This window comes from Hippopotamus amphibius, chromosome 11 (genome assembly GCF_030028045.1).
Source record: "Hippopotamus amphibius kiboko isolate mHipAmp2 chromosome 11, mHipAmp2.hap2, whole genome shotgun sequence".
NCBI classification, from domain to species: domain Eukaryota; kingdom Metazoa; phylum Chordata; class Mammalia; order Artiodactyla; family Hippopotamidae; genus Hippopotamus; species Hippopotamus amphibius.
The window spans coordinates 45309631-45336980 of record NC_080196.1 but is presented as its reverse complement, the minus strand read 5'-3'; the positions used below and the strand labels follow the sequence as shown (position 1 = coordinate 45336980).

Sequence of the window (27350 nt, the reverse complement as noted above, 5' to 3'; positions counted from 1 at the left end):
TAAAAATGGAAAAAAGTATAGTAAAAGTGGAAGCAAAAGGAAAACGACCTCTAAAACAGAGGCTTGCCTCACAGCTGCCTGCCCTCCATCTCCTTGGAGAATCCTCATCCATCCAGACTGGAGCAGCTACTTTCACTTCTGTCTCTATTCAGTTTAACCCTTGCTCGTGCACTTGCCAGTGTACTGCTACCCACAGGTAGTGGTTTGGGAAAACATTGATTATCAGGAAATAAGTCCGTTTGTAAAGGAAACTTGACAGTGAAGAGCAGGCAAATGGGAATTACTTTCAGGTATTCCTAACCTGCACAAGGTTTGGGCTGGGATTCCAGCAATAAAAGTTTCTGTATCTTATTACTCATTGCTTGAGTCCTTCATTCCCCTTATTCTTTAATGAACTCCTGTTATTGTAAGAGTGCTTTTGTAGTGTTTCCACTTAAGTGTGGGAAATGATCCTCGTTCAAACCTGTAACTCTTTTTTTGTTGTTGTTCTTTTAGGGATGCAGATCTGTTCCTGTTAGACACGAGAAAGGCCCAAGCTCTAGATGTGGGTTGGCTTGTCTTTGACATCACTGTGACCAGCAATCATTGGGTGATTAATCCACAGAACAATTTGGGCTTACAACTCTGTGCAGAAACAGGAGATGGTAAGCACGGAATTTCATATATTTTGGGGAGTGCTGGTTTGGACACACTGAGAGTTACAGCTTTTTGTGAGATTTAACCAATGTATATTTTATACACACAATGTGCAAAGTGGTGCATTCTGTAAGATAGGGCAATATATTGATTAGTTAATTGATTTATAAACACGTTACCCAACGCACATTTATTGTCAGGCTCTGCAGTGGGTGTGTGGGGTAAAGAAGAATTAACTACTGTTCCTACTTTTGCAGTTTTTAGTCTCGTGTTGAAGGTCTGTATGCAAACAGGTAGCACTATTGTAATATAACAACACTGAAAGAAAGTGATATGCAACATGCTGTGCATTTGTGTCTTGATTGTGATCGTGGTTATGCAACTATTATAACTCGTAAAAATGTATAGAATTGTACGCTAAAGAAGAATGAATATTACCATATTCAAAGTATATCTCAAATCCTGACAAAAAAGGAAATATATATCAATACAGATGATAGGGAAATAGAGGACCTACCACAGAACAGAGGAGGATGGGGATGAAACAAAAGAGTCACGAAAAAATGCAGAAAATGATATTGAGTTAGATCTTTTTTATAAATAATTAATTAATTAATTAATTATATTTATCGGCTGCATTGGGTCTCTGTTGCTGCACACAAGCTTTCTGTAGTTGCAGAGAGTGGGGGCTACCCTTTGTTGCAGTGTGCGGGCTTCTCACTGCAGTGGCTTCTCTTGTTGCGGAGTACAGGCTCTAGGTGCACGGGTTTCAGTAGTTGTGGCTCGAGGGCTTCGCTGCTCCTCGGCATGTGGGATCTTCCCAGACCAGGGCTCGAACCTGTGTTCCCTGCATTAGCAGGTGGATTCCCAACCACTGCGCCACTGGGGAAGCCCAAGTTAGGTCTTAACATATTGCAATATTTGGTCCAAGACAACAGCTCCAGAATCACTTCTGGGAGAGATCTGTTGACTGAAAAAAACAAAAAACGAAAAACACAGCCTAAAAGTTGAGAGCTATATTTTACTTGGTGGGCAAAACTGAGGACTTAAGCCTGGGACACAGCCTCTTGGATAACTCTAAGGTACTGCTCCAAAGAGGTAAGGGAGGAGCCAGGATATATAGGAATTTTGGCAACAAAGACCAGGTAGTCAGAACATCAAAAGATTACTGTTAATTAAAGAAAACCAGACATCTCAAGTTAAGGAATTTGTATTTGGGAAGATACAAAAGTCTGGGCTCATTGAAATCATTCCTTTGTTGTGCACCTCTGCTGTCTGGGCCCAGTATTCTGTGCTTTCTCTTCCTAGTCTCCTCAGGGTGCACCACTGGGGGCAGCTGCAGTGGCTGATGGTTTGATGGTGGGCATCCTGTTTCTATCCCAAGTTCCCTCAGGGCTCACCACTGGGGCAGCTGTAATGTGATGGCTTGATGGCTGCAACATCCTTGTTCACTGATATGGCAAGTGGCATTCATAGGCATTCATAGTCCATAGGTCTATAGGAAATCTTTTTTGAGAAGCTCCAGAAGTTATTCTTATGCTCACAACTGCTCATTGAGTAATGATGTGCTGTGCGCTTGGGTTGATGCTGGAGATAACATAGCGAGTAAGTGCAGAGATGGCTTCACGAGGCTTGCAGTTGAGTGAAGCATGAGGTAGTCAGCATGTAATGTTATTGAATGAACTTTGCCACACACTAAAAGTCCAGTGGACCTCTGAGTATAGAACCACGAGCAAATTCAAGCTACAGTCTTAAAGATTAGGAGAAGAAATTGGAGGGCAGACATTGCAGGCAAATGGAAGAGAATTTAGAAAGACTATGGGGAGAAGGGTCTTGGTCTGTTTGATCAAGTGGTCAGGGAGCCTAAGGCCTTGTTCGCCTTTGATCACACAGAGTCCAAACATTTTAAATTTGAATCTGGACTTCCAGGTGATTTAAAATTATATTTGTCACAACAAGAGGGTAAAACATTCTTTAATAATTTATTAGCTTGATTAGTACTTTCAAAATATTCAGAAGTTTACTCAGTGGGCCTACCTTATGCTTTTGCCCCACACCTGAAAATACTAGGGCCAGAGCTATGGAGGGCTGTTTTTTAAGTGATGATTCATTAGAGAATATGCCTTATTTAAGTTTACCATCTTTAGTTTTTTGCAGTATCCAGTGATAGAAACATCAGCCTGTCTTCCTCATTTTTCCTTGCTGTATTACACTAAAGCCTTACTTAATAAACTACAGAGTTAAGTAAAAGTTGGGTCTGCCCTGGGTATTTTTCAAGGGGGATCATTATTAAAGCAATAGGACTTCACGGTGACATTGTTTTACCTACAACCAGATTCATAACCTAAGAATAATACCATAACCAATATTGTTACTTCAAGGACTGTGTATATGGAATGAGGTTAACAGACACAAGTCAAATGTATTCCAGAGTTTGTTTACTGAAGGTTTCACATGCCTCAGATCTTGAGCTAGAAAAAGAAAGTTCTACTGAAAGTGTTATAGACAAGTTTGAAGCATCTACCCCCTACCAAAAAAAAAAAAAGAAAATCCAGACTTTTCCATGGATTTTAATTACAATGCTGATTTTTTAATTGTTAGAAGCAATTCAAATATTTTGAATTATAGGTTATTTTTCCATTATGGTTTGAGATTGTCATTAAGGATTTTCAGAGTTCAATTATTATAAATGTAGACTGAGAAAAGCACACATCTAAATTATCTCCCAAGCATTGTTACAGTGTTCAGCTACTGTACATTTATGGTCACAAATGTGATGGGGAAATGTGCATGGCGGGGCTGAGCCAGTTGTCCCTTCCCTGGTATGTGGCTCAGACAAGAAAAATTAAATCAGTGGTATGTGCTTTTCCCAGTCTTCTCCTTGGGGATATGCTGACATGTCTAACTAAACAGCTCAGGAGATCTGTGAAATATGATCAGCCTGTTTCCTTTTAACTCCCTCCCCTTCCCCACCCCACTAGAAAATTCTGAAACTTCTCCTTTGTTTTTTCACTTCTTCTCTTGTGTTGGTTCTCTTTCCTTTACTATCTATACTATTTACTCCTATCTTGCTTTCAATTTATCCTTTTCTCTCTGAGAACTACTTTATGTTTTGTTTATGCTTTTCTTTTGATTGATGTATCTTAAATTTTAGCGGTAATTTTACTTTCACTCACTCATATTATTTACTGGGGTTTTTGTGAGCCTAAAATAAACTCACATTTCACTTCTTTCAAAGGTTTCCAAATTCTTTATTCAAAAGTTAGATTTGAGATACACAGCCTTTTGTTGCTTTTCTTTGATTCCTTAATATTGTCTGATGTGAAAATATTAAACTGATTAAATATACTAGGCAAGCTGGCCTTTTGTATTTAAGCAATACTTAAAACAGATTTTAACCAGAGTTAGAGCATATATAGCCTTGGGAAAGCAAGTGACCCTCTGGGTACCTTAGTTTTATTAACTTCAACCTCATGGAGACTAGGCATGTGACATGTCTCTGTAAATACGGGTGAGCAACTGCCCCAAGTTATTATTGTTCCACCATCACTGCTACTGAGGTTCTCAACTTGCTATTGCAATATTGCTTCAAACAGCATAGGCAGACCACCTTTCATTTGCAATAAAGGATTCTGAATATGTTTACTTCTCAGCAAAAATAATTGGTATATCTTTTTTTAAAATTAATTATTTTTTGGCTGCATTGGGTCTTCATTGCTGTGCACGGGCTTTTTCTAGTTGTGGTGAGCAGGGGCTACTCTTTGTTGCAGTGCGAGGGCTTCTCATTATGGTGGCTTCTGTTGTGGAGCACAGGATCTAGGTGTGCGGGCTTCAGTAGTTGTGGCACATGGGCTCAGTAGTTGTAGCTCTTAGGCTCTAGAGGGCAGGCTCAGTAATTGTGGCTCAGGGGCTTAATTGCTCCGCAGTGTGTGGGATCTTTGCATAGCAGGGATCTGACCCATGTCCCCTGTGTTGGCAGGTGGATTCTTAACCACTGCGCCACCAGGGAGATCCCAGCAAAAATAATTGGAAGTCGTGGAAAAAAATGAAACTCAGGAAAGTCTGCTTTCAAATTCATTTGTTGACTGTTATTCATTTGTTCAACATAAAATCTTTGAGTGCCTATTCATGCAAGACAAAGTGTTAAGGACACTATGACCTGGGAGACAGACATATACAGCTACTTTAGAAAGAGTAAAGTGCTTTGAATCCTAAAAGTAATGATACAATCAAGACAGTATAGGAAAACCTAAGGGAGATGGTTAAGTCCAAATGGAGCTGAAGAACCATGGTCCAGGTGACTTTTGGGCTAGGTCAGCTGGGTAAGATTTCAAGAAATGAAGATGAGGAAGGAGAAGGTGTGGTGGTGAGAAAGGAGGAGAGAGTTAGTTCCTGGATGAGGAAATACAATGTGAGTAAATACAAAGAATGGCAAAATGGCATGGTGTTGTCTAGAAAAATCAGCAGTCCAGATCTGGCTAGAACAGCTTTCATGTATAAATATGAGTACAGATGATATTAGGAAAGTGATTTGGAGACAAATCATGGAAGGGACATGACATGTAAACTTGCTGCTTTAGTCAATCAGAGTAACACTTTCATGATAACATATTTGAATGAATATCTGTCTCATGAGGTGATGGATGTATGTTTCTGGTTCATGCTGGTACCCTTGGTATCTGGTACCATGCAGGTTGTAGGTATTAAAAACATGTTTTGAGTGATCATTGAATGAGTTTGTGACTTAAAAGACTCTTACGGACCATCTGTCATTGAACATATTACTCTTTTATTTTAAATTGAAGTATAATGGATTTACAATGTTGTGTTATTTTTGGTGTGCAGTAAAATGATTCAGTTATATATATATATAGTTTTATATATATATATGTGTGTGTATATATATATATATATATATATACTTTTTTGTATTCTTTACCATTATGGCTTATTACAAGACATTGAATATAGTTCCTTGTGCTACACAGCAGGACCTTGTTGTCTTTTTTACATATAGGAACATGTTACTCTTAAGAAGACATTCCAAACTATAAATTTGGGGTGATTCTTAACCAAACCAATTTGGCGTGACACGCAAGAATTTTATACTGCAAACCACAGTATGGGAGTTAAAATCGTTTCAATCACAATTTGAGGAGAAAATCAGTGATATAGATTATTAAATTTTGTTTATCCTGCTTCCACAAAGAAAAAATAGCTAAGAGGCCTAAATATATTTTGAAAATCAAAAGACTGTGGAAATCAAAAGTAGCATCATGATTCCTCAGAGGACCTGTGGAAAGGACTTCAGTTTGTACAATATTCTTTTTAGGAATTTGATAAATGGACTGCCACGGATTTGGCAGGAGCGTTTAAGGATATTCTATTGATTTTTTTCATGCAGAATAGATAATTCTTTGAGTTCCATATATCTGCCTCAGCTAAATAAAGCAAACATATGAGCAAGCAAAGGGAAAAGAAACATTGCTGCTTCTTAATGGCAAAATCTAGAAATTCTATACAAGTGGTTGTATCCAATTGTGCTAAATCAGTTTCAGAATTTTCTAACTCTCCCTGGTGGTGGTTAATAACCCTCTGTGATAAAATAGGTTCTCTTTTTTTTAGCAGCAGATGAGTAGGCTTAGGTCTGTCTTACAATTTAAGATGCTCAGTTCCCTAATTTAAAAAGATACATTAATTATCAGGCTTGTTAGATTCTTATTAAAATTAATAAATTTATGGTAATTACTATCCTACCTATCTATCTATGTATATATGTGCATACACAGAGTTTATTACCCAGTTAGCAATTTAATCTAGCTTTTAAGACTTGGATTTTCTCCCCAAACACTATAATTTTCCATTGTTTGATGCTTTATATAGTTTAAACCTTCCAAGTAAATTAATTCTTTTTTTTCAAATTTGGGTTTATAGAATAATTTAGAGATGGGAAAACAAAGATAATATTTTTGGGGATCATTAGAATGTCTTTTAAAAAACCCTATGTTTTCAAACATTTAAGGTTTGGCAATACTCAGAGTAAATTTTGCCAATGACTTTTTCCTTTCTATTCAAACCCACTTATATGTCAACGAAAATTCAATCCGTATGTTGCTGATTCATTTGTATTCAAGTCATCAAAATGTTGTTTTGTCAGAGTATTGTTCAATGTCCAAGAAACAGTATGAGGTTTTTTTTAAAAATAAGATTCTAAAAACTATTTTTCTTTGAACAAATTTGTGGCATAGTTTCCAAGTGAATCAAGGTAAAAATTCAGATTTAAATCAGAGATTTCAAAGTTTCGCTAAATTTTGTAGCCAAATCAAGGAAAAAAAAAAGGTTTCAGAGGTATGAAACAACTCAAATTCATTATCATTAATGCTTAAATATAATATAAAGAAATTTATAGTTATTGTTATGATAACAGAGTTTAGGTTTTGATAATTTAAATAAGGAGAATAAAGAAAAAGAATAGATCGTTCCACTCTGGAAATATAAATTCTAAGAAGAAATTGTTAGGAAAACTAAGTTCAAATCTTGGCTCTAACAAAATATTTTACATTTTAGCCATAGCATTAATTAAATGAGTGGAATGGTAATTACCTTCCAAGGACAGTGTGAGACTATATGAGACAATAGAACCTGGAACATGGTAGGGCAGGAATAAAGGTCTTTGGGTTGAATTGGATGAGAAAACGCACAGAGACTTACTCCACATGGCACTCCTTAAATTTAGGATTGATTCTTTTTTTTTTTTTTATAAATTTATTTTATTTATTGGCTGTGTTGGGTCTTCGTTGCTGCACACGGGCTTTCTCTAGTTGTGGCGAGCGGGGTCTGCTCTTCATTGTGGTGTGCGGGCTTCTCATTGCAGTAGCCTCTCTTGTTGTAGAGCACGGGCTCTAGGCGTGTGGGCTTCAGTAGATGTGGCACATGGGCTCAATAGTTGTGGCGCACGGGCTCTAGAGCACAGGCTCAATATTTGTGGTGCACAGGCTTAGTTGCTCCGTGGCAGGTGGTATCTTCCTGGGGCAGGGATCGAACCCACGTCCCCTGCATTGGCAGGCAGATTCTTACCCACTGCGCCACCTAGGAAGTCCTAGGATCAATTCTTTTATTGTGGAGATTTTACAGATGATTTAATAGGTTTTTAGATAAATTCACAAATGATAGTCCACTGGAGAGAGGCAAAATTATTGATATATGTTCTTAAGTATTTAGTTGGAAGCATAGTGTATAGATAGTTACATTATTAGGTGCATGTCTAATAACTTCAGTTAATGAAATGGTTATTGGTAGGAAGCTTTAAATACATCTGATCTAGTGTACCAAGCCAACAGAAATGAACATTCAGAGGTATGTGTTATGAAGAATTGATTGCTTATATTGGCTAGTCTTCATAGGCACCAGAGAATATCCAATTACTAGTATTTAATATGATATTTTTCTTTAGGCCCAACCATTCTGTTCTTAGAAAAAAATAACATGGTTATTTGGGGGATAACTAATTGCATCAATGAATATAAGGGAAACATCCCTTGTTGTAGGTAATATACAAGGATAATTGATGAAAGGCTGGCCTACATAACTATCAGAAAAAAATTTTCAATCCAGAGATGCCTCAGTGTAAATTACTCTCACTTGGCTTCATAAACCTATTAGCAAGACTTACACATCAGCATGGCTCCTTACAAAGACAGTAGAGTTACAAGCAGTATTTTAATACTCATAGAACACATGGTTAAAAAAAACATTGATCGTCTTTGTTAAACAGTGGGGCCCAAGAGCTCCTAATATGTTTTGTGCTAACATCTTTAGCAAATTGCATAAAGTTTCCACTACATAAATGATATTTCCCATTAAAAAAAATCAGAAAACTGAAGATACTTTATGAATTATTAGAAAAACATCATAGAAGACCTCTTTGAAAGTCCAAGATACAAACCCTGTAATTGTTTCCTCCTCAGGTTATAACCCGTGTTGGTTCTCAGCTATATTTCCCAGACATTGTAAAGGGGTAAAGTTATAGCTTTTTAAATTTTTTATGCTTGTTGGTATACAAACGTTTTCTCTATTCCATTTTTAGAAATTATACATATGTACATATATATTGATATTTCAGAGCTTTTCTAAAAGAACCAACAATTTAAGTCTCTTTTATTTATTTTCACCAACAATATTATTCAAACTATAAAAAAGGTCTTAACTTTAGTTATCAGTACAATTAAATTGAAAGTGAGTATTTTAAAACTTTTATTACCCAGGGTTTTGCCTTGTTCTCTACCCTTCCACTTGGAATTTTTGGGTTCGTTCCTGGAAATTGACAACTGCCACACCTACATTAATAAGAAATGGGATTAGTTTTTTTTTTTTCTCTACAACCTCGAAGTGTTGCTTATTTCTATTGTTCCTTATTATGTGCAGAGTAATTTAACATATTGATAAATTTTTTCTCCAAAATTGCAATATCCTGTGATGTCTCCTAAATATGCTGTCTTAAATCAGATTTTTCAAAAATTCCACATCTTTTGAATTACATATATAATATCTAATTATATACTCCTAATTAGAAAAATCTATTCTAGAATCTAAAGTGCTCGTGTCATTATATATATTAAACAAATGTGCGAGTTACTAACTTGATATTCTTTTACTTTTCTTAAATGTGAGCATGTTTGTCTGAGTGAGATGAGGAGTTCTTAATGTGATATCCACTTAAGTTTAGCAAGTCCTGGAATCCGCTGCTTTTCCATGCAAGTATCCGATTAAATAAGTTTGTTGTGTTATCCTTAGATTCCCTAAAATAGTCTTTTTTACCTTAGGGGAAAATTTTCCAAATTAAGCCCCTGTGTTGTCAGATGACTGTTTATCTGTGTCATGGGTCAGATGATCTATGTGGCTGGTTAATCTGAATATCAGCTGACATAGTGCTAATAAGTAGCAGAAGAAATTCAGAGATCAAGGGTGATATTTTTCTTTTCTTCCTGCTGTTTTGACTACAGTTTCTCATCATTATGTATCTCAGTTCAAAAAGTTGAATTATGTCCACTTATCAGAGGATCTCTTAAACATTTTGAGATTTGAAAATATTCTCTTCCCTTATCTGAATTTTATCTTTTAAAGCAATTAAGTTGTTTTTGTTCATAAAACCGTATGGCTCCCCGTTGCTGAATTTATGGTGCTGACAATTGGTTTCAAATAAATAAATGAGAGTCTCTACTTCTAAGAAACTGCAAGAATCACATATCTTGCTAAATGTTCTGATAGGAAAAAGGAACATATACTCCTATGATTTGTTTTAGGTAAATATTAGTATAAATGAAGTAGTTCTTCATGTAATGTTTAATGTTGAGGATAATTAGAGAATACTTGCTTGACTTTTAGATGAATATTTAAGAATAAATTAGGAGGACAGTTGAAGAATAGTTATTTTCAAATACTTAAATATATACAATGAATAAGTGAAATTAAATTTTCCCTGTAGTTCAGAAATTAAATCAGTGTGTAAAAAGGGCAGATTGAAGGCGTAAGAATAAAATGCTTAAGACCTGGGGGTTAATGGCTATGGAATAATTTGTATTGTGAGGGAATGAGTTCGTGTGACTAGAAGAATTCACTATTTATTTGACCTTCTGTCTAGGGATTATCATATTGCCTATGATAGTTTCTCAGGTAATTGTAATTTATAAGCATATATTTACACTTTAAGCAGTATGCATATATAAATATTATATTCAAAGCAGGTACAATGAATAGATACGTACCATCTTAAGGAGTCTGGCATTAAATAGTTTCATTCAAACCAAAACTCAAGATATTATATAAAATCAGAGATGGAGAAACGGATAAAGGGAAGTAAGAAACGTTAGACATCCCATGAACTTTCTTTTGGGGTAAGTATGTGTGTGTGTGTGTGTGTGTGTGTGTGTGTACAAACAAGGGAAATACCCAGGCATAAACAAATTCCCAACTAATCATGTGAAGGATCAAATAAGTTCACAGTTGAAAATCTATAACTATTAAGATGTCTAGAGAGCTCTTATTACAGCAATTAAGTAGGATTATATTTTCTTTTTCTTTAAGTGCCACAATATGTTTTTCAGTATCATAACAAAACATAAAACTTAATCTAAATTTCTCCAGAACATTTTTAAATGACTTCTGTTTCTGTCATATTTCGATAGAATTTTAAAAACATTAAAACAGAAATAAATCTATGGCAATACATCAGTTTCTAAAAATCTTATTATTATTTTTTTTGGTACGAATCAAGCCATAAGAGAGATTTAAAAGACGGCTAAACAAAGCAATCTGCCTTGGTCACTTTATGTGAATGATTCAGAAGAGTTTCCACTGAGAAGAATTCCTGTATCTTTATGGTAAAAATGACTAGATTTCTACTGAAAATAAGCATGACATAGATTTCCTTTGGGGTTTAAGATCAGTATTTGTTAATTTTCCAAACCCATGTAAGCTGTGACCTATGGATTTTCTAACTCGTGTAGTGTCTTAAAGTACATCAGAGAACATAAATCTTTCCTGTGTGCTTTAGATGTTTGCTCTTTTCCCACTGCATAAAAATGAGCAAAATCATCAATATGCCTTTCATGGCTAGAGTAACTAAACATAAATATTGGAGCCCTGTTAAATTTCTGCTTTGTTAAACCTAAGTTCTTACTAATTCTGTCATATACAATTTTTATAAACTATTCTTTATGTATTTTCAAACTCACCCAACTTAACAAATCTTATTCTCTGTCTATACAAGTATCTGCTTTTTTTTATACACTGATTTTGGCAGTACTTTCCTTTTCTTCCCTGCTAATATTTTGTATTTTTTAGTTTTCATGATTAATTCAGGTTTTATTTCCTAGATGCATCTATAGTCCATACAAAAGAAGTATTCAAACCATGTATTTGCTGTGGTCAATCAGAATAATATTAATAACTAATGGAAACTAATATTTCCTGAGAGTATACTAAATGCCAACCATTTGATGAGCTTTTTAAATGGAATGTCTACTTTATCTTCACTGTTTTCCCATTTTGTACACGAGGAAACTTAGCCTCTCAAGAATCTTGTCCATGAACCTAAAAATGATTTGTTTTCCTAGCCAGATCTTATATACTGTGACTTGCACAGATGATATGAATTTTATATTAATTCCAAACTGAAAAAAAACCAGTGCATTTTTATAATTTCCAAACAAAACAATGCTATTAATAATGATTGTTATGGAGCAAAATTGAACTTTATGTTGGATCTGTTGGTAATTACCTTTCGGATTTTATATTTTCTATCTGGAATTTAACTGTGATCTGACCCACAAAAGGTAACAGCATTTTTACTGTATTTTTTTGCTAAATCTAACTACTTCAGTATTTCTTTTAGCTCCTTACACAATTATCATTAATTTGATAAATTTATAGACTGAAAAGAAGAAAAAAGTAACTTTTTTCTTGTCAGTGATCAGCTTCAACATGTAATTAAATTTAGCCATATTTAATTTCTTTATTTTGAATTTGATAACAAACTTCCCCCGCCCTTTGTGCCCGTGTCACTCACTGATGTATTTTGCTGGGTTCTCCTTCCCTGTTTTCTTTCCTTCTCCGTTTTAGTGTCCTTAATCCACACTCCCCATGGTGGAATCCTCATGCCTACCTCCCCCAGCATCCTTTTGAAGGGTCAACTGGTACTCAAGTTTGTAGTTTCAGTCACGGTGCAGCAGACTAACCTGAGGCTAGTCAAGCATGCAGTTATCAAAATCTATTAATCGATTATTATGCAAAAAGTCAGGATGAAATTCATCCTTCCTCTCATCTCATCATTCCCCTTCCCAGCATCAAGGCTGATGGTGACCCGGTATTATTCCAGCCCTAAAGAGGACTCCCTGAATTACATTTTGCGGAACAACATATTGGGGTAATTTTTCCCCTCAAAATTGAAAAAAAAACACTCCGGCAAAAAAGCCCACATTTTTAATTTTTCAGTGTGTTTAGCTTTGACTTTTAATTTTTTTTTCCCCATGAGCAGAGTTTCATTGGGTGAGCCTTAACTGCTGTGCTAAAAACCTTATATTTTGAACAGAATGGTTTGAATGTAATTACAGATCCCTTAATTCTTTTGAAAATGAAGATTTCATCTTTAGATATCTATATCTAATTCTTTTTAGACATCTATATCTATTTTGTTACCTCTGATATATTTTTCTCTGGTTGGTACTCTGAAATGGCCCTCCATAGCCTAGTTTAATTTTGCATAATGATTGGTAGAGAGAAAATCTTTTTTTTACAAATAGAGTTGACCATAGAATAGATTCAGTGATAAATTGGAAAACTTGAATTTGCTATTTTACTATGTCCATTATATACACAATGTTTTAAAACCAGGTTTTAAGGGCAATTTCCTTTGTTTTAATTTGTAGTATGTTTATATTGGAATGAGAGCCACTTGGTTAAACATTTGCTTATCCAAATTTTCGCATCACAACCCCAAAACATGCATGAAAATGAGTTTTGAAATCAATGATTTAAAGGAAGCAGAGACAAACAGGAGTTAGTCCTGCTTCATTATCTGATGAAAGTGGTATTTTACGATTTTTTAGATTTTTCTTAATGCAAATGGATATGGACCTGTTTGGCGACATCTGTATTTCTGTTTTTGATTTTCCCTAATTCAAAATAGTAACCGTGGAGCATCCATCTTGCCAAACAAATGCCAAGGTCAGGAACATACTCCAGCTTTTGTTGTTTGTTATATCCCCTGTTCTAGGCTCTAACTCTGCTTCCACTAATGATCTGAGAGGTAAATATTTTCATGGTAATATTGGTTTAGGGCCATGAAGAATATGAGATTCTCCTTATTCTCATCATACACAGGAGCTGACTCCCTTTCTCCCATTGTTCTTTCCCCTGTAAGTTTAATGTCACTAACGTATTTCTTAAAGATAGTTTGCAGAACAAGGGCAGTGCTGGTTTTGCATCACGAGTACAGAGCACAATGGGAAGAAGAGAGAGCCTTTAGTCTGTGTGAGGCATTGGCAGTCACTGGTGCTGAGGCTAAACTTTGCCTCAACCTGCGTAGGCTCACAGGGACAAAGGAAAACCAAAACAAACCAAAGTGTCTACTCATCAAAGCCAACAGTATATATTGTAAGTGGGGATCAAAACTTGAAAGTAGAGGGAAAATACTTTGATAGGGAAATTACATATCTCAGCTCCTTGAACATGGATTCTAACTTCTCTGTAGTCAAACTTGTCAAGTTTCAATTTGAGGGGAGTGGAGAGTGGGGGAAGGGGGACCATCTGTGTTGTCATGGCTGGAAGGAGTGTGGCATGGTCTTCCTATTTACTAAAGAAAGTCCGACCTTAAACATCACAAAACCAGCAGCTACCACAGTGTCCTTGACAGACACAATGTGTGTATCGCTGCCAGACCCAGGAGATGGATGGATTCCTCCACTCTTCTTAAGGTGGGGGACAGACACTCAAGAGGAAAGCATCAGCCCTAAGTAATCCCTAACAAAGGGGAACTCTGTGTACTTAAAGGAATAGGGTAGTGCTTTAGGTGGACAGGGCTGAGTTAAAAAAAATGACCCTTCTCCGAGCCTAATTTTATTCTTTTAAAAAATGTAACCGTTGTTTCGTTGTATGTACCACAACTGGTGAATGACCAAGCTTCAAAATGGCAGCTGTTGCTTCTTTCTTTTTTTTTTTTAATTAATTAATTTATTTATTTATTGGCCGTGTTGGGTCTTCGTTGCTGCACATGGGCTTTCTCTAGTTGTGGCGAGCAGGAGCTACTCTTCCTTGTGGTGCGTGGGCTTCTCATTGCAGTGGCCTCTCTTGTTGCAGAGCATGGGCTCCAAGTGCGTGGGCTTCAGTAGTTGTGGCACATAGACTCAATAGTTGTGGCTCATGGGCTCCAGAGCACAGGCTCAGTAGTTGCGGCGCACAGGTTTAGTTGCTCCGCCAGCATGTGATATCTTCCTAGGGCAGGGATCGAACCCGTGTCCCCTGTACTGGCAGGCAGATTCTTAGCCAGTGCGCCACCTAGGAAGTCTCTGTTGCTTCTTTCTTAACTTCAGAAGGACTGAACTGACTCACCTTCTCAATTCCCAATATCCCTGATTCTTTTGAAAGGCATACTTGTTATGACTTTTGGGTACTAGCTCTATTTATGAGTGGAGTATTCACATGATTTCTCTGTGAAGTGATAAACTAATAGAAACATGACAGTTCTACTTAGGCTGTGAGATCAGATGTTCTTCTGACTCAGGCTGACCAAAAGGTAAACACCCTGGGAACCCAACTGTTATTTTGCACGTGGACAGGTCAAAGGATGCTTGTGCTCTGGGGCCCACCATGGAATCATGGTGGTATGAGGGCTCACCTGGTCCCTTACGTGGGGCAGGCCAGTACTCATTCTGCCATGGCCAGAGATGTGAAAAAAAGTGAAGAAAATGTTCTGCTTCTCTTCACTCAGAAGAATGTTTTGTGATCCAGCCTTCATATGTGAAGGAAAGAACTAAGTCCCAAATGTCTGAATTCCATTTTTTTTCTTTTTTTTGGGCAAAAGGTAGGCATTTATCATGGTATATACTTTAGGTATTCAGTATCAGGCCTTCATTATGTCTTTTGGAAAATACCTTTTACTCCTTTCACTCTTTCTCTTTTTAAGTGTCAAAGTGATTTATTTCTCTTCAATTTGGTAGTCCTGGACTATTCTAAAGATTCTAGAAGTAGCTTATGATTGTTTCACAGGTTCATGTTATCAAATTGAAGGGGAAGGTCAAACATTTAATGAACTATGTTTTTCTGTATGATAAAAGTTCTTTTTGAATAATATATCATATAAGCTGGTAAAAAAGAATGTTTCCTTTAGACACTCATAAATTTCCCAAGTAACTGCATTAAGTTCATTGCAAAGACTGCTTTCATCCACTGTAGATAAAATACAGAGTCTGAAATTAACTTCACTGCTATGAAAGAAACTCAGATGAGTTTGACGTCTAAAAGCTTTTCTTCGTTGATATCTTAACACTTAAAAATTGTTTTTAAAGACTTTTCAGTTGATTTCTGCTGAAACTGTGCTTTCATTATGGTTTTATTTAACTCCCCTGGGATTTTAAAGGAAAGAAGTGTATGCATGTGTACACATTTCTTATTTTAAAAAGTCACATAATAACCGGAAAAGAGACTAAAAATAATTCACTCTTCCCATGGTTTTGTGAAAAGAACGTTTCTGCTTTCTTAAAATAAATGAGACCTGTAAGACCAACTGCTAACCAATCTTTTGGGGGCATGTGACAGATGATGTCTGTAAAACTCATAGGGCCTCAGGGGAAAGGCTCTATAAAGAGAGGAGCTATTAAAAATAAGTGCTTATGTGAAGGTAAACTACAATTCTTAGTTTGAGATTCATTTTCCACTAGCTGAAAAGAGGGCCCCAGTAAAAAGCATTTGTGGGGCTTGTCACGCCCGAGACAGTAAGCCTCCGCATTTCAGACCATGTCCCGTGGAAGGAGACTAATCCTTTTCCATCACCTCAGTCCCACCCTCAGTGCAATAAAACATTTGAGAGTTCTGGAAAGCTTCCCCAACAAGGCACAAACCTCTGGCCCTGCGTCTTTATATTTCTCAGCCTTTCTTCCTCCAGGCCCCCTCAACCCCCCACCTTTCAGAATTCTCTTGAGCTGCAGTTCTCAAGTATTTGCATTTCCCCCCATCACGCCTTGAGCCATCATACCCCGTGTTTCTGACCAAGCATCCCAATTTATTTACTAATCCCCATGACTTTCTCAGACAGCAGGGCAGGAGAGTCCCTTCTATAAACATTTTAGGAAGAACTGAAACTCTTTAAAAAATCTCTTCCTCCTTTAAACTTCTCTATCCTTCCCATACCCCAATCTTAGAGGAAAATGAATTTCTTCAATTGCAGTGTTACCAGGAATTGTAACCACATTTCTTGTCTGCAGATAATACTCAACCCCCCTCTGATGTTGGCACATCAGGACTTGGTCCCCTGTTGCCCCTCCGTGGATGTCACACCTCCAGTGTCTCTTTCCTTCTTTATCATCAGCCACAGAATCTTACCCTTATTCACACATATTACATTTGACCCTTCTTTTGTTTTTGATACTTTTTAATAATGACTATATAATTGTTAACGTATAATAATATAAAACAAAGGTTATTTATTATTTATTTATTTATTTATTTATTGGTTGCATTGTGTCTTCATCGCTGCACACGGTCTTTCTCTAGTTGCAGCGAGCAGGGGGCTACTCTTCGTTGTGATGCGCAGGCTTCTCATTGCGGTGGCTTCTCTTGTTGTGGAGCTCGGGCTCTAGGTGCTCAGGCTTCAGCAGTTGCAGCATGCGGGTTCAGTAGTTGTGGCTCACAGGCTCTAGAGGGCAGGCTCAGTAGTTGTGGTGCCGGGGCTTAGTTGCTCTGAGGCATGTGGAGTCGTCCCCTACCAGGGCTCGAATGTGTGTCCCCTGCATTGGCAGGTGGATTTCTTAACCGCTGAGCCATCAGGGAGGTCCCAACAATGGTTATTTAAAATTTACTCTTTTAAATGTCAGTATAAATAATGAAAAGATCTAGCAAAGAAATTGCATGATGAGCCTGGCTTGTTAAACAGAAGCCCAGAATCACTAAAAAATCTAACTCCCTTGCACTCCAAAGTTCAAAAATATATATTTTCTAACCAATACCACATTACTGGGAGTTTTCAGTATCACTGAAATAGTTTAAAATCTCAGCTTTTCCTTGTTCTTGTTTGAGATTGCAAGGCAATGTAAACCATCTTAAAAATAGGACAATTCTGTGCATGAATGTAAAATTCTATAATACTTCAAATATCTGGCCGTAGGTCTGTGCTTTTACTATAAAACTGGAAACTATGCAAATTTTTCATAAAATTATGACACAGATGAAATTCATAGATAGATTACAATTTGCTTAATTTAACATTTCACTGAGTTAAAATGTATATGGAATTTAAGTAGACAAAAGTCTACCTCCTCCACATTCCTTAAAATCTGATATAAAAATGATTTAGTCTATATGCCGGGTAGAGAATTCTGCACATTTTAAATCATCTGTTTCTAAAAAGGGTACAATTCCAGTATAATTTAGAGCCATGAAAACTATAATTTAAGAGTACCAGAATCAAATTTAATCACACATTGAAACTAAGCAAAGAGCAAGAGAAATATGTGAATGAGAAACAATGCAGTGATTTGTTTTCTGTGAACTCGTCCACAAAGGATGCTGTAAGCGTCTTTTGAAATGAAGAATAGGTAATTTGTGCACAGGTTTCATCACAGGTGTTTTAGGTTAAGTGTTCAATTACTGGGGGTTTTTAGGAAAAAAAGCAGTGGAATTTATGCTAACATCTTATAGTGATATCAACATTTAGACTCTGATAAATCTGCAAATGAATGTTTTTCAAATTGTGTATTCTGGAGGGAAACTAAATGCTCATATTTGGAACCACTTACCCTTATAACATCAACATGTCTCTAAAGAGCTGTTTTATGTCAGAGGCTCTTTTAATAACCCTGTTTTTAAAGAAATAAACATTTTGAAAGTCACATTTTCCAAAAAGAATGGTCTGAAATACAAAACTAGTGAGTTGGGGATGGATCTGCGGTTTGCCAGCCTACCTTCTGGATGATTCTAAATTTGAAAATAGTTATGTCATTAGGCAGATGTGAATACAATACCCTGTCCCCCAGACTCATGTAAAGTCACAAGGGACAGGGGAGCAGATCTGGACATCTTGAATTTCCATCTTCAGTTATGGCAAAATGCGTAGGTTAAAGCTCCAGCCTCACATACTATCTTCTCGATTCCTGTGTGAAAAGAATAATTATTTCCTTACAAGATACCATCCTAACCCCATCTTTATTCAATCTGTACTTAATAAAACTGAGAAATGCCCATGTGTTTGCTTCTCAAATTGCTTCTCTTCCTTCAGTACTTGTAGAGTCATTTTGAGATGAAAACAAGGTGGGCAAGATAGGGATAGTTCTGGAAAACATTCACATGGAAAGATTTAATGAGTATTCTTTTCTAAAATGCAAAAGATGATACCTCTGCCCGTATCGAACTCTGGACCCCCATATTTGTTCTCATCAAACTTTTATTTATAATCCAAGAATTCTGTGATACATAAACCTGGGATAATTGGGTGCCATGTTTCTTTGGGTCCAGCTGCCATCAGTGAAATCACTGAAATGCTGGTGTATCTTTCAAAGAAACTTTTCTATCTCCTCTCCCATTTGTGTGGGAGATCCCAAGTGTATTTAAACTTGAACAACTCCCAACAATCAAATTCTTTTCTTTCTCTTGCTCTCACCCAACCTATTTAGCAGATCACTGCCCTTCTCTCTTCCTAGTATACAACATCAAATGTGACACAAGGGAAGTGTCCTCCTATTCTAGGACCACTTCATCCCATCACTTGCTCTCCCTCTCACTTTGGGACAGTTTTTGATCCACCTTAAAACTCCCAATGCCATGAGATTGCTGCTTTGCTTTGCTTTGAACTGCTACCACTCTCTGAAGCTGATGCTGATATAGGAGATCATCTTCGACCTGTCTTCGTTCTGGTTCTGCCATCTTGTACCAAGGTGGAGCTACTTGGAAGCCACACTTCTGAGGTACGAAGAATCTTTGGCTACCGCTTGTGTCACACAGTTAACCAAACTCCCAAGTAGGCCTCCCTTGCCCTCCCAGGATTTTACAGGGACTTTGGGTAAAAATAGGTCTGTTAGATTTTTCTTGAGTCCACTTGGTTCTTAAGGAATTAATCATGCGAACACTGGAGCAAGGCCAGAAAGAAGACTGAGTTACAGACTCAAAATCCCTGCTTCCTTGTACTTACTGGGATATTGCTCTGAATCTGTACTCTAGGGGCTCACCTTTTCCTTTCAACGAGTTCTCTCCCTCCAGGTTTTTCTATTCGCTTCCAAATATATGCCTGGTGAATTAGGCTTACCCATGTTCTAGCTATGCTGAAATTTGTTTGAATCCTAAAATGATTAAGCTTGGATTTAAGCTGGTGTCCCTTATCACCCTTTTATTTTAATACTCTTTTTATTACCCAAGGTCATGTTTATTTTCACTATGTATATATATTTTTCAGTTATACGTATATATATTTATTCTTTTTCATATTCTTTCCCATTATGGTTTATCCCAGGTTATTGAATAGAGTTCCCTGTGCTATACTGTAGGACCTTGTTGTTTATCCATCCTATCTATAATAGTTTGCATCTGGTATCCACTGTGTATTCTGTCCTGAATGTATATATGTTTCCTACCTATATATTTTAATGAGAAGTCAAAAATAAGGATTAGCTTTGGAAAATAAAACCATGGTAATACACACCTACGTATAGTTTTCGTAAGTCAACATGTTTTAGGTAGGTTTCTTTACTGATATATTTGCCATATCTAAAACCTTTAATAATAAAAGTCAACATTGTTAAATAGATTTTATAAAAGATGTTATTTTTAATACCTGAAATATAGTCTGGGTTTCTATTAGCACTTCTAAAGAAAACGACTGTTCAGCCCTATTCAAAAGGTTCAGTCAACATAATCAGTGGAGGTATAATGTGTCTGAAGGAGAAGGTCAAATAGTTAATGCTTCCAGGGTGTAGCTCAAGATCAAGAGCCACTAAGCGAGTATGAACTTATGGAATCTTAATAGTCACCTCATTGCTGAAGTGGAAAGGAAACCAAGAGGAAACTTAATAATATCAAAAGTTATTTTAAAGGGAGTTCACATTGGTTTGAAGGGGACTTTGCTTCACACACAATATCCACCTTTGTAAAGCCCAAGAAACCCATATTTGTCTCACACACACACACACACACACACACATCTTTACACTTTTCAGAACACAAATCTTGAGAGCAATCTTCTTTCTCCACTGATAAAAATCAAAACATTGAAAGTCTTTTGAATAATCACAAAAGGAACCCTCTTGCAAACCCAAGGAAGCTTGGACCTTTGGGTTGAATGCTTATTTAACTAGAAAAGGGTCAGTGTGTGTTGTAATGAATGGAAAACCGATTTTACTGTATTCCATTCGCACCCATCGTGTGGCAATCTATTTCAGTATTAGAAAAATCATTTATTAAAAATGATTTCTGCAGTCATCCATGTATACAAGTAAAAATTTTGTTCCTTTTAAATTAACACTTCATGAAAACATCAAACTCAAAGCTCAACAAATACTTTTATGTTGTGCTCCAAGACAGAAAAAAAAAAATCCAAAATTTAAAGAACAGATCGCCAGTTATTCTCTTCCATCACAGTTAAGTTTCTCAGTTCTGTGTTCTTTTTTTTTTTTTTTTTTTCTTTTGCTGCTCTCTCTGTCACTGGAAACATCTTAAACCAATTTCAAGTGCTACACCTGAATAAACATGTTGTAAAAGTGTTTATGTATTGAGGTGGGTCAGTTCAAGGTATGGTATTTGGCTGGAACTTCTAATTTCTCTTTTTACAGCAAAAGGGCTGCCAGAAGGAGGAAGTCTGAGCTGAATTAATACATTTGTTACAGTGGAAGTAGAATGGAAACTACTCTGACCACAAATCAAACTGTCTCTTTCATTTATGCCAGTGATAGAGTTTTTCTAAGAAATATAGACTCTGGCGTGGAGCCACTGTAAGTTTGCATTTAAAAGAGAAACCCATACACTTATTTGTTTAAGGTTTACTGCTCTGATTATGTGGAAGTTCTTTCTCTGCTAGGATAGAGTGGAGCGGCATTTGGGAAGCCAGTGGCCGTTTTCATATTTGTAAGTGCGACAGGTTTTCCCAGTGAGCAATTGTTGAGGACATCGATGGATGCTGCCTGCATTGACACACACGCATTTTTCTTTAACCAATATCTCCACATTTAAAGGACCTCTGTGTCCCTCCCAACAGCTGCACAGCCTCACATAACAGTCTCGTTTTCTGACGGTAGAGGGTCCCTGCATAATACAAGTATACACAAAAGTGTTTATGCTGCCAAAATAAATTGTATTAAAAGCAAGAGTTTATTTGCTAAAATGCCACTGATGCCATTTCATGGGCCCGTTTCCCTTTCCTTCAAAGGTGGGTCAGGTCTTATCATGAACTGAGGCTGCTCCACAGTCTTAACTGAATAAATATTTTAAGAAAGCCTACACATCTTTCAAGGGGCAAGGCAGGACGAATCATGCATGTGTTTGAAACCACATGATATATTACTCTGAAAAGATGGGTAAAATCTGTATCTGGAGTCGAATTTTTTTTGTTTTTGCATGAATTTGGGGTAATTTTCAACTACAGGTAGCTGAAGGTTAAACAGTCCATCCTCTCTGGGTGATTTTCATTGAATTCCGTAACAACTAATGGTTTTCTTTATATATACACAAACACACATATATATATACAAAATTTTCTGTGATAATTATTTTAAATGAGAATATCATAGCAAGACTGAATTGTGAAAAGGGGGAAACAGTAATACCTAACTCCTAGGGTATTTGTGGAATCACATTAAATAATGCATGGAAAACACTTTTAAAAAATGCCTAAAGCACATAGCAATGCTCCAAACATGTTTCACGTTATTATAATGATAAGTATTATTATTGCTACCCCAGCGGGAGAAGTGCTTTATCAACATCTACTTCTAGTCTCTAGGACACTTCCCACCCACTCCTGCCCTGGTCCTGGGTGCGCTCCTTTTCTGATAAACAACCACACCAACGGGCTCAGAAGGGTCTGGGACACAGGCTGCTTTAGAGACCGAGGTGAGTCTCCAAGCTCACCTGGAATTTTTCTTCTTATCTGAGCATCTCCAGGCTTGGTTTGCATCTTCTGAAATTGTTTCAGTAAACATCATTCAGGCACGTCCAAGTTCTGACGGGGAGGGATTCCGTAATTTTCATGTTTGCTTCAAAATCCTTTACATGGAGAAAGACCTGGAGCTTAAAGCAAAGCTCCATTCCCAATGGGGGTTCTGAAGGGATCTTTGAAGAGCTTCAAGTAGATCACAGCTTTGTAAAGTTCGCTGGGCACAGGCCAGAGGTGAGGGGGGAGGCTATCAACGCTAATTAACACTGGAAAGTCTCCAAAGAAGCTGGAGAAAGCAGAAACACCCAGCCAGCCATTCAGCTTTGATCACATGGAGGAAAAATATAAGGCACCTAATGTAGAAGTGCCCATAACTAATATTTTTGAAATTGCTGTTTAACGTGAACATTTTCAGGCTGATGGTGGTCAAACCTTTTCATTTAGAGCATTGCCAACTTCCAGGTCTGAGAAGGGTCCGTCAGTGAAGGCCTGAGGGTGTTCTGTAGCTGAAGAGTGATACGATATGGAAAACCAAGCATGGATAATTGTTTGTAATGGTAAACTTTCCATGTTTATAAGAATCTTTGGCCTGCAAAAAAACACATTCTAACAGCATTTTAAAACGTTTCCCTTTTCCCAAGTACCCTCTGAGTTCACTCCCATCAGGTAAACTTCATCTCTTCTTCATAAACCCAGTACTCCTTCCCTCTGTTCTAGGACACAGCATCAGTGTAAAGTCGGCTGGCCTCGTGGGAAGACATGGGCCTCAGTCAAAACAACCGTTCATGGTGGCCTTCTTCAAGGCGAGCGAGGTCCTTCTCCGATCTGTGAGAGCAGCCAACAAACGGAAAAATCAAAACCGCAATAAATCTAGCTCTCATCAGGACTCCTCCAGAATGTCCAGTGTTGGAGGTAAGATAAAACCAGAGCAGCAGTTCTGCAGAGAGAGTGATGGGGTCATAAGTTGCTGATCAAGTAGCCACAATAAATTTACCCTCTGCATATACCTTCGTTTAGTCTATTAAATCATCCAGCGATGTTTCTCGCATGCATCCCCCAAATGTTTCATCAGTGAATCACTCAGTAATTCATTTTAAAATACTGTAAGTAGACTTGCCTTCATATGTTGAAAGATGCAATTCAAATTAAAATCAAGCTGGCAGTAATAAAATTATGGACCATCTACATTGACAAAGGCTAACCAAAATTGAACTCTACAGCTTGTGAGCTGACTTTTCCAAGGCCTCTCAGATATGGATGGGTAACCAGGTAAATTCAAAATAAAAATATTACTTTGATACTCAAAATAATACATGTGAATCATGAAGTTTAATTTTTTTCTGACAAGAGAAGCAGGGTAGATTGTGTGGTAATTGAGGTAGTATTTATATTTCCTTTAATTATTTGAAGGGTTGTTATCTAGATAATTTGCTTTGAGTGTATGTTCATATACCTGCATATATGAAATCGAAAAAAATGTTACAAATGCACAATTGATCCCACTGTGCTTGCAATTTAATCTATTAATTGATAGAAAGGGAGATTAAAGTACAGTTGATCTGAACTCATTAAGTACCTTGTTTAGTCCTGGCTACAAACAAATTTTCATAAGCTGTTCTTAGATGAGAATGATGGCTATTTTATTCCTAGGAATTGTCTTCTCTATGAAAAATAAACCCATTTGAAGGGGAAACCTTGCCCTGGAACATTCCAACTTAGTATGACATTTTTGTTCATTTGTAAAATGTGTGTTCTTCTATGTTGATGTCCACCACATGCAGCGCACTTGTGAGGCACAGTGAATGAGCTGGTGAACAAAACAGATATGACCTCTGCATAGGGTATTTCGGCAAATTAGAATGTTTTGCTCTTCCAAAAAGACACATTCAGACAGTGTTCACCATTATTCCAGAAAAAATCTTCATTTTTTCCCAATTGCTAGAAATTGACAAATCATATTGTAATTTTTTATTACTCAAGCATGCATGAGTGATAGATAAGAAATGAATGATTACAAATGAAACAAAAATACATAGAATTTTTTTTGAACCTGAGACTCTCAACAAAAATACTAAGTGGAATCCATTGGAGCCCTTCTAGAGTGTGGGTGCAGGGGAATCGTGTTAGAGAGAAGTCATTTTGTGCATCTAGCAACAGAAGCAGAGGGAAGAGTTCTATATGGTATTGCATTATACTGAATTACATGCTACACAGAAAGCCAGGTTTTAAAATAATTTTCCATCAAATAAGTTTAACTGTCTTTTTCACTTGAAAGTAAAATGTGATATTAGTGCCTTATTACAAGGCTATTTTATAAAGATCTTCACAAGATATTTAGTTTGGCAAAAATTGTAATTGCTTAATATGAAAAATGGAGAAAAATAACTTTCTAAGACCTTTTCTTCCTTGTAAATACTAGCCTGTCAAAATTGTATATTTTTCTTTTCATGTAGAATGGTTCTGAAATGGGTTGAAATGTTTTTAATTTAATGTAGCAGCCTGCATTAAGAAAAAGATTTGTTAAATCTTGAATAGAATATTAAATAATTTTTGAGGAAATTACAAAGGGAAAAGGATAAGTCGCCTACGTATTATTAGAGCTCATAATGACTCTGGCAGAGGTGTTCCAGCAACTGAAATCATCCAAGTCCTTCTCCCTATTGGTGAACTCTATTTATCTTCCCTTCCTGACCACAAGTAACAAATGTGCTTCTATAACTAGAGATGTATAAAACACATGGCACAGAAATCACGTAACTTTTCACCAGTTTCCTAACACCATTTAGAGTACAAAATTATTCTAATATAGACCAATATTTTCTTTTTAAAAAGTGTGTCATTGGCACCCATTTCTGTGAAATATGCAGTAGATGGTTTTGGAACGTGTTCATATTTTGATAATAGAAGAAAGAAAGTAGCTAGCTTGTGTGTATGAGACTTAACCTTTCAATAGGTAGTAATCAAGCAGACGGGAAAAAGTCTCATAGGATTTGGCCCGAAAGACAGGGGTTTAATATAAACATAAAATTTGATACTTAGAGGACTTGAAATGCCAGTGAAATTTTAAAATTATCCAAATATAAATAGTAAATGCTGTAATACTACTAGGCTTTTACAATAAAATACTGTATGAAGACTTCATAACTAAGAAAGGGGCCAGGAGGGAGAAGGGAGAGAGTCATATTAGAAGTTTGTTTGGTTGAATTTTTTTTTTTTTTTTGCAAAGCATATCCTCAAACATTAAAAGTTGCCTTAACCTCATACTTTTCTTTTTTCAAAGAGTCTTGCCTTCTGACTTCTCAGGGCCCATTTATTCTTCCATGCTCCTGTGGAAGAGCCTAGAACAGTGTCTAACACAAAACAACAACTTCACAAACACACGTTGAAGAACTTAATGTGTTGACTGTATGGGAAAAACTAAGTTCCTTTTTCAGGTGCATATACATAGAACCACTGCTTCCAGATTTTCTACAGAAACCCACCGTCTTTGTTCCTCTTCAGGTTTTTGGCAAGAAGGTTGAGCAGACACTTTGTGAGAGATGTTGCTTATTTCATGATGAGCCAGCACAGTTGATTTTCATTTGAACTTGGGTTTGGGGGAAAGAAAATGCAAGTAATAGCTAAATGTTAAGGGAGGCACCCTTTAAGATGGAAAGGCGCTAAGCTGATAAGATTTTAAAGAACCTACCAAGAGCAAGGTGCTGTTTTAAGCACTATATCAGTGCTGAAAAAAATAGAGCATTAAGAATTTGGAGAGTATATAGGGCACATGGCAAGTCCTGGTTCACTGCAGAACCACTTGAAAAGGTGCTTATCGCAAGGTACTAGGGATCTTTGAAGGTAAATCCAATCATTAGTGCCCTGCCTGGAACCATGGTGATTTCTTAAGACAAGTCTTTCAAAGAGGCATTAAAATGGGAATACTCTGGGACTTCCTGGGTGTTCCGGTGGTTAATACTCCGCATTTCCACTGCAGGGGGCACGGGTTCCATTCCTGGTTGGGGAACTAGGATCCCACATGCTGCGCACATGGTGTGGCCAATAAGTAAATAAATAAATAATAAATAAATAAATAAATAAATAAAATGGGGACACTCTGCAACTCCCAACTCTGACAGGCGCTATCTCTTGCCTAATGATAGAGTGTAAAGTCATGCCTCTTGGATAAACATATTAATCAAAACCCTGAAGAACAATTAATTGGAATTATTTGTTTAGAATGTTTTATATTATATAGTTAATATACATTTTCATTATTTAAAAATAAATCATAAATAAAGCTAACGTTCTCCTCTGATCACCTAATTATTTTGAGATAGGTTATGTTGACACACTGATATCAACATGATACATGTACTTTCAAATCTTTTCCTTCCTATATACATTGCTTTTGGAGAATATATTTTTGTTTTGTGTTATATGTGTGTGTATATATATCCATATATATATGTATGTATATATATACATACTATATATATATTCTTTTTCAGATTCTTTTCCATTATTGGTTATTAGAAGATACTGAATATAGTTCCCTGTGCTAGTAGGTCCTTGTTGTTTATTTTGTATGTAGTAGGGTGCATATTTTAATCCCAAACTCCTAATTTATCTCTCCTCCCCCATCCCCTTTGGTAAATGTAAGTTTGTTTTATGTGAGTCTATTTTTGTTTTGTATATAAGTTCATCAGTATCATTTTTTTAGATTCCACATGTAAGTGATATCATATAATATTTGTCTTTCTCTGTCTGACTTACTTCACTTAGTATGATAATCTCCAGGTCCATCTATGTTGCTGCAAATGGCACTATTTCATTCTTTTTACAGCTGAGTAATATTCCATTGTATATATGTGCCACATCTTCTTTA

General features: G+C 36.6%; 1 protein-coding gene across 1 annotated transcript in view; it reads left to right on the top strand.

Moving 5' to 3' along the window:
- BMP5 (bone morphogenetic protein 5) overlaps positions 1 to 27350 on the top strand; it is a 117391-nt gene that overhangs the window by 74766 nt on the left and 15275 nt on the right. Inside the window, exons 3-4 of the mRNA XM_057699346.1 lie at positions 496 to 644; positions 23201 to 23395. Of these exons, the coding sequence (XP_057555329.1) occupies positions 496 to 644; positions 23201 to 23395 (344 nt within the window). The remainder of the gene's footprint in view (positions 1 to 495; positions 645 to 23200; positions 23396 to 27350) is intronic.